At 37.6% G+C, this 15,185-nt stretch overlaps 2 protein-coding genes across 6 annotated transcripts in view; both read left to right on the top strand.

Annotated features, from left to right (window-relative positions):
• The window catches only part of Axud1 (AXIN1 up-regulated 1), a 49,427-nt gene extending 43,699 nt beyond the window's left edge, over window positions 1-5,728 (top strand). For all 4 annotated transcript variants that reach the window (XM_011061519.2, XM_087414986.1, XM_011061520.2 and 1 more), the window contains exon 5: window positions 552-5,728. In XM_011061519.2, the coding sequence (XP_011059821.2) occupies window positions 552-1,742 (1,191 nt within the window). In that variant the 3' untranslated portion in view covers window positions 1,743-5,728. The remainder of the gene's footprint in view (window positions 1-551) is intronic.
• Window positions 5,729-5,902: 174 nt separating this feature from the next.
• The window catches only part of Rgl (Ral guanine nucleotide dissociation stimulator-like), a 52,058-nt gene continuing 42,775 nt past the window's right edge, over window positions 5,903-15,185 (top strand). Inside the window, exons 1-2 of one of the 2 annotated variants that reach the window (XM_087415000.1) lie at window positions 5,903-8,073; window positions 9,898-10,222. In XM_087415000.1, coding sequence (XP_087271126.1) covers window positions 10,193-10,222 — 30 coding nt within the window. In that variant the 5' untranslated portion in view covers window positions 5,903-8,073; window positions 9,898-10,192. Of the gene's footprint in view, window positions 8,074-9,068; window positions 10,223-15,185 lie in introns of those variants that run through there. The other variant, XM_011061517.2, reaches the window with a different exon arrangement.

Genomic DNA, 15,185 nt, shown 5'->3' with positions numbered 1-15,185 from the left:
GAGAGAGAGAGAGAGAGAGATAATAGATGGATATAAACAAACAGAGAAAGAGAGAGAAAACATGTATGGAATTAATGTTCTATCTATTATCATAAATTAATTGAACGATCTAAGGCGATAATTTAGCTCTTCCGAATGGCACTTTGTCTTAGAGAAAGAAAGAAGAGCACATCCTTATATATAAAATGTAAGGAACTTTGATCTTGATTGAACGCGAAGCGAAAAATTAAAAAGTTCTGACCTACTTCTTTAGAACTCACGAAAATTCGTGTAAACTTAATTTTCTCCAGTTTGAGAGAGATCGATGTGTTATATAATTTGAGATTAATCTGCTGAAATTTTTAGAGACCGCCGTTGCAGTAAATCCTTCCAGCAATTAATCTTCATTTGTTAACACGTTCTACTCGTTTAGATCAGTTTAGCTGATTGAAGCTGGATAAACTGAAGGATTTAACGAGATAAACTTGAAATCAATTTTTCTTTAGCTTTAAAAAATCGAGAACTTCGTTCCGGGAAGTGCGAAACAATTTTTCATTAAATTCGGTTTTCAGGTGGATCGACCAGGTTTTCCTTGCGGCTGCACACGAGATGGTTGCGCGAACAGTACAGGCAGAATCGAGTTCAACCCAGTGCGGGTGCGAACGCATTTCATCCACACATTGATGCGATTAGAATTGGAGAAAAAGCAACGTGACGAAGATGGTGGCGGCGATCACGATCAGGTGATGGACAATCAGGGGCAGAATGGCAGGGGAGCTCGTCCTCTAAGGGACATCAGTTCTCTGGGGATGGAAGCTACCGTGGGTGACGTGTGCGCTATTCCGGGTACGGGACCCGGGGGAGGTGGATTCACGACTTTACACTATGAGACAAATCACGAAGGTGTCGGAGCTGGTGTGGCTGGCTGCCAACCAGAGGTACCTGGCACACGGGAGGATAGTCTGGACTTGTACGCCATTAGGGATGATTGTTACGCAAGCGAGGATGCAGTAGACAGCAACCAATCGGTCGTCGTACAGCGGAAGCTGCATCCAGAATTCGGCCAGGCCTTTCAGAGCTTCTCGCCAGGCGTGCAAAGTAATGCCGCCAGCGGCGGCGGTGGTGGCGGTAGTGGCGGCGGTAGCGGTGGCGGCATGAGCTTCCAGCAGTCTTCGTATCAGGACTACGGATCGCCGTATGCGAGTTTGCCATCTACGTCGCGATTTCAACCGCCGCCGCCGCAGTTCCAGTCGCCGCCCAATCCGGCTGCCTTCGCGCATTACGGTCCCTACGGTGGTGGGCCCCAGGACGCCGCGGGTGCCGCTCTTCAGGGCGGTTGTGCCGCCCAGGTACACCAAATGCCACAGCCACCGCCACCGCAGGGCCAGCAACAGCAACAGCAGCAGCATTCATCCTACGATACGACGGTGTTCGCGCAGGATGACGCTACGAGTACCGCACAGTACACGAACCTCACCAACTCGGTGCAGCCGATGAACGCAACAGTGGTACAGCAGATGCAGGGTAAGCTCGAGCCCTTCTCGGAGCTGCTCAGCGGCAGATACTCGTACTACGGTGAGATGCATGAACCGCAGCAGCATCACGGTACTTATGGTACTCACGGTACGACCGGCAAAGTCGCGGAAATGATCGAGCCCAGTCAGGTCACCGGTGAACAACAGCCCGATGGCGCGTCCGAGGACTGCGACGAGAATTTTGGTGAGATCATCAAGAAGTCTATGGTGGAGACTGTGTCTGCCTAGGATGAAGGAAGCCTACCTCGCGTCGGAAATTTCTAGGACGTAATGTTGCCGCTGGTTTCTTCAAAATCGAAAGGCTGAAGCCTTTTCTTGTCCACGCGATGAGAACAAGGAACTCGGCCCTTAATGCTCGATAGTCCGTTTTTTTCAAGTCTTTTATCCAGGACCGTTTGAATACAGGGACACTTGTCACACTCCGTGAACGTTGCTAGTGGCTCGGTTCCTTCAAAATCTGGAAAATCGAAATCCTTCGGATCTCTTCCAATTTTGCCAATAATCTCGAAAACGAGAACTTCGAACAATTTAAATGGAAGAAGGGATTCCGGAGGTTGTTGACGGTTCGCCCTTCCGTGCGATACGTGAACAGGAGCGAACATGGTGCCCTCCGAGGGAGATGAAATGTCTCCTGGGGCTTCGGATTTTTGAGATCTCGTTCGAGATCGTTAGAGAATTTTACGGCTACGACGTGTGCGTCCGCCCGGGATGGAGAGACTCGTGACGTCATCGTCGGCGTCGTTCTTAATCAGGATCGACGCGCCGGAAAAGTTACTCTATACAGCACAGAAGCTTGCAGCAACGTTGCAATGTTATTGTAATATTTCTAGAACGTTGCAAATGTTGATGTAAATTGCTGGAATAATCTGTGCTGTATGGGATTTCGCGATATAAAATTTTGCGAGCTTATAATTCTTTTCCACTGCGATCGAGAACAGATTCTCGTTTGAAAGTGCGGAAGAATAGTAGTAGATCGTGAAGATGAGTGACTCGTCCTGCGCAGACTGCCGACGATGTACGTTATGCGAGACAACGATGAGGATCTGGCCTTGGCAGGTGGGACCAGAAATCCTCAAGTAGGGGATTGGTCATTGTCCGCCATATTCAGAATGGATAGTACTTAAGATAGAATGAGATGCATATATATCTTCAGAGTAGAATGGAACATTTCAGGATTGTAGCAACGTTTCAACGTGGAACATTGAAATGTTTTATGTCACCTGGGTTCTGTTCCGTGTATCTATCTGTCCTAAATTTGGTGGTCCTAAATCTGGTGGACCAATCAAAAGTCTAAACAGTGACCAATCTCTTATATGTAGTCTGTTCTTTTCAACTGTACTTCTTGTATCATTCATCTTTTCCTCTCCATGTTAGAAAGAAAAGGAAGGAAGATGAACGTTGCAAGAAGTTTAGCTTGAAAGAACAGACTTTTGAGTATTTTTAGGTGGGACATCCAAGCCCTGGGATTCTCGTCGGAAATCTTCAAGAGCGATCCGTGAGCAATGTTAGGAAAAGATTTCAACGAGGTTGTGACCAAGAAATAACACATGGGATCAGCTTATAGATTGCAGTTTATAATATCTAACTTTAAGCGTTAAGGAACGACCGACCGGGAGCGGGTTGCGCGTCCTTTTGGACGAGCCTCGAGGGGCTGCGTACGTGGAAAATGTATCGATCTAGAGCGAATCTGCGCTCGCTCTAATTCGAGAGAATCGTTCTGGAATACACGTATACACAAATACACAAACACATAACTATACAGCACAGAATCTTGCAGCAACATCACTGCAACGTTACAACGCCACATTATTTCTGAAATGTTGCAACGTTGCTGTAATATTATTGGAATGTTACTGCAATATTGCTGGAATTATCTGTGCTGTACAAGTATACACAGTTGAATTTTGAAGATTTATATCATTTATGTATATATTGTACGCAATATGAAATATTTTGCGTATGATATGCTGTATATCGAAATTTATATACATATATATACAAATATCAAATCTGTATTCAATATTTTTATATTGGGATTTGTATAATATTTATATGAATTTTCTCATATAAGTAATATATATTCAATAGAAATATGTACATTTATTTAATGTTTTATAATGGAATTTATTAAATAGAGCTCCGATTAGATTGACGTTTACGCGATTGATTAATTCTCAGTTTCTCACGTCCGAGCTTTTAGCGTTGAGGAACGTTGCGCGGAAAAAAAAGTAAAAGGAAAAAAAAACTAAAGATTCTGCAAAGTGCGTTGCAACTCTCGGTGAGGACGAAATTCCAGAGTGAGGATCTTTGGATCTCTCGAATCGATAGAGCTGCCGAATCGCGCTCTAGAGCGGAACTTTGAGATGCGAAGCGAACGAAGCGGAAAACAGCGTTTCGTTGATCGCCGTTCTCGAACGAGAATAACAAAATGTAAAGCGAGAAAGGCACACGCGCACACATGACACATTCGTAGACGACAAGCGTGAAACGTGAGCGATTGTGATACTTGTGCATACGAGGAGAAAGAAAAAAATTAAGAAGAGAGGAAAGAGAAAGAACGGTTCAGCGTCAAGTTTGTAGGTTAAGAGATAAATTATATGGGACTTTTTTTACGCCGGTCGATGTAGAAGCTGCGAATGTTTCCAGTGATCGACGACGAAGCGCGGATTTCGATTTTCTTCTCTCGCGAATCAAGCGTGAAGATCTCGAACGTGTCGAGCGCCAGGAGAATATTTTTTCGAAAAACCAAAAAAAAAAAAAAAAGATACACTTTTGCTAGTGCGGGCGATCTTATATATTTAAAATATAAATGTATAAAAAAAAATATATATATATAAAATTGCATGTAAAATGATATATTTTAAAATTATATAAGCATATTTTAAAAAAATATAATGTATTTATATAGGAGTATATACAATTGTTAATTTTTATTTTATGTTTAGAATATAGTATTATTTCACAAGTCGTGGAAATGGTCAAGCAATTAATTTGGTTATTTTGAATAGGAAGTTAATTTTATGTGTGTTATCAATATACTACATGAGTTTTACTAAATTACATTTCTATAATTATATATATATATATATACGTATAAACATACATACGACTGCCTAGAGCAATCATACTTTTATAATTTGGCGCTCGATACATTTGAAGTTCTCCATTTTAAATTGTTAAACAGACATTTGTAACTGATATTACGGTGCCTACGTAATTATATACGACTTTAGAACCGCGCGATTATTCTCTCCACCCCGAAGGGGAGGGAACATTCTCTTTCGGAGGTGGTGAAATTTGACGGACACGAATACGGCGAAAGAGAAAGAGAGAGAGAGAGAGAGAGAGAGAGAGAGAGAGATTTGAAGAGGACGAAGAAGAAGCTCGAAAGAGAAGAAGGGAAGAGGGAAATTCGCGCTTGAGGCGACAGGCTCGGCTCTCCGGCGACGAAAAGGAACGGCTGAGAGGGATGAAACTTGCGAGGGGACACACATCGCATCTCCATCACGCTACCGACTACCCTTTTGCACCACCCGTTCATTTTCCAAACCGAAAAGAAACCAATCAATCGTATCCTCCGTAGAAGACATTTCAAGAGAAACGGACCTCTCTTAAAATTTAGCGCATCCCGGGACGTTGATCGCTGTGTCCACGATTAATCGAAGCACTATACATAAGCGAAGCGTTAACGATACGACGATAGTATTAAATTTATACACACATACGGATTACACGTGCGTAAACAATTATACACACAAATTATACACACACCCCCCCATACACAAACATCCCATAAACAAACGTACGCATACATACATATACACTTGAAGCCGGACGTGTCAGTTCCCGAGATTTGCGAGGCACCCTTTTTTCTTTTTCTTTTATTTTCTTTTTTTCCTTTCTTGCTCCCTGATCGCGCTGGCGTACCTCATTGTGTTCATCGTCGATGATCGGTGCCTAACAAAACGAGCGGAGGATGGAAATCGTTGATTGATAGAGAGAAGGAGCAAATAGATCGATAGAGAGAAAGGTGCAAAAAGTGACGAAATGTTTTAGAAACATGCGTCGGGAAAGGGGTGTATCTAAAACGCGAGAGGGACGTGACACGTCCGCGCGCGTGGTATTGAAGGAAGAAAAAGGAATAAACATATAAAAAAATTATACACGTATGTAAGTAACTTTTAGAGTATTTGAGTAAAAAAGAGGCATACATAGTTGATAGTGTTTTATTAAATGTTGTGAAAAATGTCTTTCGTCTGTCTGTCTGTCTGTTGTCTAAATGTCTGTCGTCTCAGTCTTTATGTTCTTGATGCACGTTTAGCGTTAAATAGGGCTGAACTGTTCTCTCCTCAGATTATTTAAGAGAGCTTGAGAATTTAACAGACAAGAAATATTATCTTTCTAATCAGACACACATTGTTATTCAAATCAGGAACCAAATAGTTATATTTAACGCTAAGAGAGTGTTATCAGAACATCTGTTTGTTTGCATTCAAGAAAGATGTTCTTATCCATCCTTGTCCTCTTATTCCAACATGAAAACTTTTCTTCTTCAATACTTGTATTATAACAAATTATCCTGAAGTTGGCAGGTAATTTTGGTAATTAGTTCTCTCATTTTGGAGAAAGCTCTTTTGTGGCTATATGATCTGCTCACCAAGAAATTGTCTTGAGACTAGGAGAACTTAGATCCTTTCGCTTTTTAGGTTTAACTATAGAATTGTTTTCTATTGTTTTCTCCGGCACATCTTCAATAAAATCGAGAATATGTAGGATGAGGGTACCTGAGAGTCAAACCCAAAAGTCGTTGATTACAAATCGGTCGCTTTCACGCATCATTTTCAATTCTTTTTGATGCTTCGTTTTCGTCTAGTTTAATGATTTTTAAATAACTTGAATTATTGAATTTTTTATATCATTTATTATTATCGTCAGAGTTTCATCACTTTTTGAGGAATTAATATTATAATATGATAAAAGACATTCCTATAAAAAAAATAAAATATAGGCTGAATAAAATTCACGAATACAAAAATATGTGCAAAGAATAATATTTACAGAAGAAAAATTAGAAAAAGTCGTATAATATTAAAAATATCATAGATAAAGTAGCAATCCTTAATTCTGCAGTGCACAAAAAATATGTGGATCCAAAAATGGAGAAGCTGCTGTAGCAGTCGTTCTATTTTCTTCAGAAAGCAGCAACAAAAGTGGCAAAGTGGTATAGCGATTCTAAACATGGCGCGTGAAAACTCTCTCATGAACGTTAGACGTGGAGCACAACGTGGAATTTAAGGAAAGCAGAGAGAATCTCCAACTAGACCAATAAAATGGTAAGATTTTGTTGCCATGCTGCAAAATGCGGAAATATGCGAAATTTTTTTAGAATAAAAGTGTGCGATCCATTTATAATAATGGTTATAAAAATTGTTATGAAAATTTTGAAGTATATTTTAGATTAGAAAAATAATTTTTTATTTATTTATTTGAGAAATTTTAATTTTTTTGGAAAAAGTTTTAATTCTATTTATTCATTTTTAATCTTTAACGATTTCAATTAAAACTTAAATTAAATTCATTTATTTAAAAGTCCGTTTAAAATTATTATTTTTCATTTAATTTCCCACAAATTTTAAGTTCTTTTTTCTAAATACTTGCATAAGATTTTAATTATTTTTACAATTACAATAATCTAATTAATTTTGCAAACCCTAACATTAGATATCCCGATATTTAAAATTTTGTCAAATTGAAGTTCTCACGTTTTTAAAATTTTTTCTCCAAAACTAGGCACCATTTTAATAAAAACTTAATTTAATTCGATTATCTTAAAGTCTGCTATTATTAATATTAAACATCTCGACAACATTTGGATTAAAAGTCTGTCAGTCAAATTGAAATATTCCTAAAATTATAAATAAAATTTTTCATCCTCGTCGGCTTTAAGATTTTTTCTCCAAAACTAGGCGCCATTTTAATTTCTCAGCGTCAGGCTTTGAGGCTCATCGATCCGTCCCTGAAAACCCTCTCCTCAACAAAGCCGAGGGGAGCACCTCCGTTACAACAAATGGCGGTACCGTCGTAAGTACCTGCTCCCCACCCCGTATCTCGTCATGGTGGGAAAAAGTCCGTCACACACCGGTACACATCTTCGACGGGACGGTGGTTGCCACACTTGCCACACAGTCGCACACCGAGGTCTGACTCGCTAGGGAAGCTCGGGAATCCAAACGGTTGGAAATTTTCCCGGCACGTCGTGGCTTGGGTTCGAGTCCCCCACGGTCCCGCCTTTATACATTTTTCCTTTCGCAATCTCAAGAGCGGGGACCCTGTGTGGTGGTGCCCCGATCCCCCTGTACCGTACCGCACCGTACCGTACCGTGCCGTTCCGTTCCGTTCGCGGGGAACGGCACTCGCTCGCTCGCTTGAGAGAGAGAGAGAAGTCGCCGCCCGTCCGTCCGTTCGTTCGCGTTCGTTTGCGAGCGATTCGTCTCGACGTACCTGAAAGTATCGGAAGTGCAATTTCGGAGTTCGAAGATCGCACAGTGTGGATCGTAAAGTGAGTGAAATTTCAAGGGGAGGTTCAGAGCGAATGAGAGAGAAAGAAAGAGGGAGAGAGAGAGAGAGAGAGAGGAGCGACGACGTGCTCGGAGGTGTCGTTGACGTTTGGTGTGTCAGTGTCCTCTCTCGGGCTCTCTCGCGCCTGCACTTATCGCATTGCTCTCCATTTCTCTCTCTCTCTCTCTCTCTCTCTCTCTCTCTCTCTTTCTCTCTCTCGCTTGCGCTCGCTCTGGCTCTCCTGAGAGTGCGAAGGGAGCGTGGAAGTACTTCGCAAGGGTACTCCAAGAGTGACTATATATATCGCAGAGACATAGTTTATATTTTATTCCTGAAACCCGAAAGTACTTCTCTTCAGATTCCTGCAGTTGTCTCTTTCTTTCTTGACGTGATACCTAAGATATCCCTATCCGGCTACTATAATCCTATGTCCCTAGAGATCACTATAGTCTTTATCGCTCTATCCACATAACTGTCCTTCTCTTTTCCGAGAGTCTAGTGAATATGTTGACAAACATAATTCAAATATGATACTGTAAAATCTTCGGAGAGAGGCTTATCTCTCAACTATTATTATTATAGTAACTTGTTTTTTTTCTTTTACATATATTCTTTCTCTATATATTTATATAGCCTTATCTGAGTATTATAGCCGATATCATTATCGCAATCTCTATTTAACTATTACTTTTATAATTCTCAACTATTATCCTTTAACTATTATTATTCGCTATATATTTTACTTTTTTTAGCATGAATATGTTAAAAAACATAATTCAAATATGATATTATAGAATCTTAGAAAAGAAAGTTATCATTCAACTACTATTATCATAGTGTTTCATTTTTATACTTCCTCAACTATTATTATTTATCATATAGTTCAAATATGATGCTAAAATATTTTACGAGAGAGTTCATTAACTATTATGTATCATTAACTATTATGATAGTATTTTTTCTCTTTTTTGTATATTATTTTTTATATATCCAATTATTATAGACTGATATTATTACAGTTTCAACTGTTCTTCCTATAATTCCTCAACTATTACTATTCAACTATTATTATTTATTTTCTTTTACTTACGTATTTTGTCCGATTACTAATATTATCATAGCAATTTCCATTCAACTTACTTCTTTAATTCTTTAGCTATCTATTCAACTATTGTTATAGTGTTCCTCTTTTTCTTGTGAATGTGTGGTCTATACAGATTCTATCTGATTATTATCAAAGCTGATTATTATATCATTATTGCAGCCTCTTTCTATTTAACTATTGTTTCTGCAATTTCTCAACTATTATCCTTCCACTATTATTATTCATGATATAATTTAAATTTTATATAACTGATTATTTCACTTATTTCACTAAAACTACAATCGTAATGTCGCGTCTAGCATTATCGTTAGTATTTCTAATGCTCTACTTCTACTATTGAATCTTTCATTGTGCCAATTAAAAATTTACTATCAGTGTTCACGGATAAATTTCTTCATCTAAGTTAGTATTTTTATTAGTTACGTGTTTATATTATTCTTTCAAACATATCTTCTCATTCTACTCATATTTTCACATTTCGTCCCTTTTTTTGTCCTCATTTTTTATCCTCGCATCACAAAAATGTGACAAGTATATAAGAGGGTCCTCTTCAATATATTTTTCCCTCTCTTTTCCTTTCTATTTTTCTACTTCACTTTCCACTTCGAGACGACTAAATCCGTAACAATCCTTACTATCATCCTTCCTCTCTTTCTTTCCCACTTTCCATTCCCAGCTCCGTCACTTCATTTTTCCTTGAAAAGTGGTGTTTTGTCCCAGAAGAAGCGGACAGTCTTAAAAGGAGGAAAAATTATTTCGGCGTCGTACGGCGCGATGCTGGATGACAGATTAGATCCGGAGCGGTTATCACAGGTAGAGTCCCTCGGGAACGATCCCGTTTGGGGGGCAGGCCTCGGCGCAGAATGACGAGCGTCGTCGGCTCGTGCTGTTGCTGCTGCTGCTGCTGCTGCTGCTGCCGGAAGCGAAGCCGCGAAGAGGAGCAACGAACAGCCCGGCGACGAAGACGACGACGACGAGCGACGAGTTTGGGTCCCTCTAGCGCCAGTGGGGGGCTATGAGCACTGACAATGGGGACGAATCCTTGGTAATTATCGTGCCTTTCTCTTTTTTTTTTTTTTTCATCGCCCCCGCATCCCTTCCACTGTTGTTTTCCACTATCCTTCGGGTAAACGCGTTGAGCGACTTTTCCATCCGTCGTACGTTTATGCGAGCTGTGTGTTAAGTTATACTTTGTATTGCGTCGTTTGAGGTTTTACATAAAGGCTACGATGACATCTGATTTCTTTCTCTCTTTCAGTTTTCGATTTTTTTTTGCATTATTTCCTCTTTTTAATTAATTTGGAAACATTATTCCGCTTTTTTTTAAACATTAAGAGTGTCGTTATGTACAGGAAAAATGGTTTCGTTAAAGTATTTAAAAATTCATCCAGATATAGATTTGACAATAATTTTGCGTGTACCATCTAAATAATTATGTTAGATTCAAGCTGATTGAAATGTTAAAACTTTCTATAGCAACTTGTCATCCAGCTTAAGCGTCCCACATAATTATTTCGATGACCCAATAAAATTATTTTCAAATCTGTACTTAACTAAATCTTTTTGACACTTCTGTGTATGATTTAAATTATAGAAGACATAAATACTTTACGAAAAATATAATTACACGAAACTATCGAGTGTTTTGATATATTCGAATATTAGTTTATTCTGCGATCTTTACTTACTATTAATTTCTATTTCATCAGAATTTTTCTGACGTAATCAATTTATATATATCACTGTATCTAGTTTTCACGGCTTTGAAAATACGATAATGTATTCTAAGCTCACACTGCTCGTTGTTTTCTTCCTTCTCTCTTCCGTCTCTCTCTCGCTATCGCCTGGAAGGATTGTGGCTGGATTTGAAAGCCCGTTTCCTGACGTAACGCGGTCACGGATCGTACGTTTTCGTTTCCGGAGGTACGACGCTTGAAGACGTGATCGATAAAGACTATTTTCTGACGAATTATTTTACCACTATTTCTTTATTTCGGTGCAACTCATCTGAAAGTCTTAATAACCATCTAATAATTACCATTTAATAATTACAAATTGAGTAAATCACAAGTAGAAAATTAATTATTTAGATATTATTTCTTTGTATCTCAGAAAATCCTGAAAAGATCGGCAAAGTTTTATCGCTCAAATTTTTCATGCCTAAATAAATAATGTTTATCTTTCAAAACTGACGTACTTTGTACTTAAGAAAACATTCCGGAATTTTTGTTGCCCCAAAGGATTCTAGAAGAATTAAGAACTTCCCGAAATTTCTGGGAGCACAAGAACTGCTGCAAAACATTTTCGGAGCATCGACAATCTTATAAATCTTACAAACCCAGAAAAATTCAAGAATCTCTGTATTAATTTACATAAAACAGACAAAAAATAATTTACGTAAAACGGAGAAGTTTCAAATTCTTTGCATAATTCTTGTAAAAGTGAGATGAAGAGAGTACAGAAAATTTGATCTACAGGCATTCCTTCGCAGCTAATTAGGCCCTAATCAAGCCGAACCGAGAACTTGACAGTCGATCAGCTTCGCTAATCGATTTCTACCTTCACTTCCGCCGTCGCTTTTCAGCGACGTTTACTCGTGCTGAATGCGACATGCCTCGAAGCTGTCCAACTTGTATCTTTACTGCATATCGGTCATGTAAAGCGATAGAACGCCATGTTGATGTTAAGTCATTTAAACCAGGATTAAATCCACATCATGTTGCTGTTGATGTCAACCCTACATTTATTAAGAGACGATTATAGAATCCCTTTAAAACAGTTTGTTCCACTACACTTTAAAAAATATGGACGTAGAGAGTATTAAACTCATGGTATTAAATTAAACCCATGTTGGTGTTGATGTCGTCAACACTATGGCTGGTATTTACAGTCAGTTCTTATTTTTCAAGACCGTCTTAAGTAATGTTTTAAAACGCTAATGCGGTCCTCTGATTGGAACTTAAAACGGTCTAGAATCTAAGAACTGATTATGAATACCGGCCTGAAAATTATATATATAAATATCGGTATGATGTTAAATACACATCCCTACTTTTTAGAGTACAAAAGGCGTCCTTGGTACTCCTCGCGAACTTCTCCATCTCGTTTCGCAACTTTCATGCAATTTGTTGAAATTATACACCCAGTGCTATAACTCTCCTCGTAAATCGCAGTTTCAAGTCGCGTCGCTCGGTTTCCACATAACTTCGACTCTCCCTTATCTTTCGTGCGCATCGTAAAGGAAATGTCAAGGATCTCGCGTGTGCGAGGTGTCAGTCGGGCGATTCCCCAATGCAACGCTTCCGCGATGACGGTCGACGTTAATGGGCAGAAAATTACGGTACCGATATATCACGTTTGTGCAATCGTCACCCAGGTGTCCCTCGCTGGCCTGACATTGAGTCTTGACACGCCGTCACGTTTCCACGAACGTTATCGACGATTATCGCGAGTCCTTCGGCACGCCCGTGAAACGTCCTTATCAACGTTCGTCGTTCGCGATAGATTCTCCTGGATCAATATCTTCGTTTGTCCTCATTCGAATCAATCGAATAACGTTCAGGATTATCACCGCAGCTTCTATCAATTGAAAGTATTTCTCTTTCAAAGGAAACGTGACAAAGTTGAAGATTAGATATAAAGAAGTTTTTAACGAAGAATTTGAAAAAAAACTTTTCCATATCTAATCTTGCAACTAGAGTAGTTTCATTCCTTGAACTAGCCTTAACATTCAAACGTAGTCTTGTTTCTTGAACGTTTCCGTGAACGTCTTTTATAAGACTCTCAGTTTGTGTAAAAATAGAAATACTAATATGATAATTAATAGAAGAAAAGGTGTTAATGTGAACCTTACTTAAAATTCTGGATATAGATAATTAATATCATCTTTTATAAAATGTTTTTAATTTATTCTTAATTAAATAATAAAGTTACGAAACAATTGTCACGGCCACTTTCTGTTGACAATTGTTTATCCATTATGAGATATGTCATTATTCTTTGGTATGATTTTTAATGTCAAGTTTAACGTGAGAGTTTATAAGTAACGAATTTGTAATCTAAATTAATTTTTAAGGCGCTACAGTAAATTTGTGATGAGTTCAATATTATCGCTGGGATATAATTTTAAATATAAATCTTGTTAACGTTTCTATATTGAGTTTCTTAACAAGTAAATAATACGCGTCCCAGGATTTTTAACGAAAAATATTGCAGGAAGTTGTTTTCCTTTATAAATTTTTGATTATTATTTTAAGATGATTTTAAGAAATATCCTTAGAGGGGAGTATTTGGACTTTATAAAAAGTCCAAATAAACCTGAAAAAATCAGATAATCACATCATAACATCCTTTTTCATTTAAACAAACTTTTCCCATTTTGTAAATTGTCTTAATCATTTCAAGTGCGTTTTGTATTAAATTTCGATTAATAAATTTAATTTGCAATTTCATTAATTAGGTTAGATTAGAATACAATTAAAAAATAAAAAATTACATAAAAAAGAAAATGGGAGTCCACATTATCATTTTATTTCTAATCATTACAATATAAAAATTTCTTACAGATTGAATATTTTTAATTCAAAAACGTTTAAAATTTGATTACTGTGTTCCGAAATTCGATGATGACTAATTTTTATTCTGATATTTCTGAAAAAATCAATCCCAGCGAAGAGGTCTTATTGTCGGATTCTATCGAGCCTTCGCATTTCCTGGTGATCAAAGCGATCGACATATCGTTCTCATTCCTATGGGACAGACAAGTTGCTTCGTCGCTCTGGAAAAGTTCCGGCAGCGAACTGGAAAAGCGCGACTAGTTCCAAATTGGGAATCTATTCCTAGCTGGTCTATCCGCTCCGATGAGCCGAGTATTGCGAGAGGCCTGAGACGCTTACGGGAATGCAAAGTAATACGTGTCAAGTCTAACGAGGCGCGTCGTGGAATGTAGACAGGAGGCGAAGGAAAACATGGTGCAGTGTGGGAAAAATTAAGGCCGGATCGAAATATAGTAAAGATTAGAGCTTAACATGTGTTCTCCAAGATAATTGTCTTCTATTGTTCAAAATCCGTCAAGAGGCAGATATCTTCAGATAATAACAAAGAAATAAACAATTACAGAAAGATACACGATATCATTACTTTTTTTTTTGATTATTTTTATTATACAATTAAGGACACCGCACGTCTTATACTTAATTAATAACATAATGATGCAGTTTCCAAATTAAGCATCAAGTGTTGCGAAAATTAAATATAATCTTACATCTTGAACGGTAGATTTTCTTTCATAATGTTGCACGAAAACTAATTGGTACCTATAATGCAAACATTACATGTATAAAATTCTAATCTAAACATATCTCATTTAATTGATTATTATTAATTTATTATAGTAATAATTTAATTACACTATTAATCTGTTAATAATAATTTAATTATTAAATTACAAACAATTCTTTAACGCTCTTAACTTCCTAACAAATTAATAAATAGTATCCAGGTCAACAATTAAACGAGCTATAATTAGATGTGACAAAGCAAAATTTATTATTTCACAATATATTTTTCCGATACATTTTTCGACTATACTTAGTCCTTATTAATCGCAGAAATATAATTATCCCTTATAACAAAAATTAAAATAACATATTTAAAGGATCATCTCAACTTCGATTTTCAATAGTCAGTATAAACGCAACTATATTATATTTAGTCAATTTGTCGAACAATAAAACATAGTAATAATGAGTCATAAGCCAACCAATTCGTCGGTTAACAGCGAGAAAGGGCAGTCAGTGAGTAAAAGAAAATTTACAATAATATTACAGATGTAGATTGAAACCAAAATTCCACGTAAGAACGATAACAATAACGTTTCAGTTACTAACGAAGAAATTTCTAAAAAGAGAAAGTATTATGTATTTCCATTTATCATAGAGTCACACAATCCGCCACACGCATGATTAACAAATCAGTGTATATAGGTTATAGATGCATTAACAAATTAA

Source organism: Acromyrmex echinatior, chromosome 17 (genome assembly GCF_024713525.1).
Source record: "Acromyrmex echinatior isolate Ae372 chromosome 17, ASM2471352v2, whole genome shotgun sequence".
In the NCBI taxonomy this organism is placed as follows: Eukaryota; Metazoa; Arthropoda; class Insecta; order Hymenoptera; family Formicidae; genus Acromyrmex; species Acromyrmex echinatior.
Note: the sequence above shows the minus strand (reverse complement) of the source record. Positions and strands in the feature narration are given on the sequence as shown.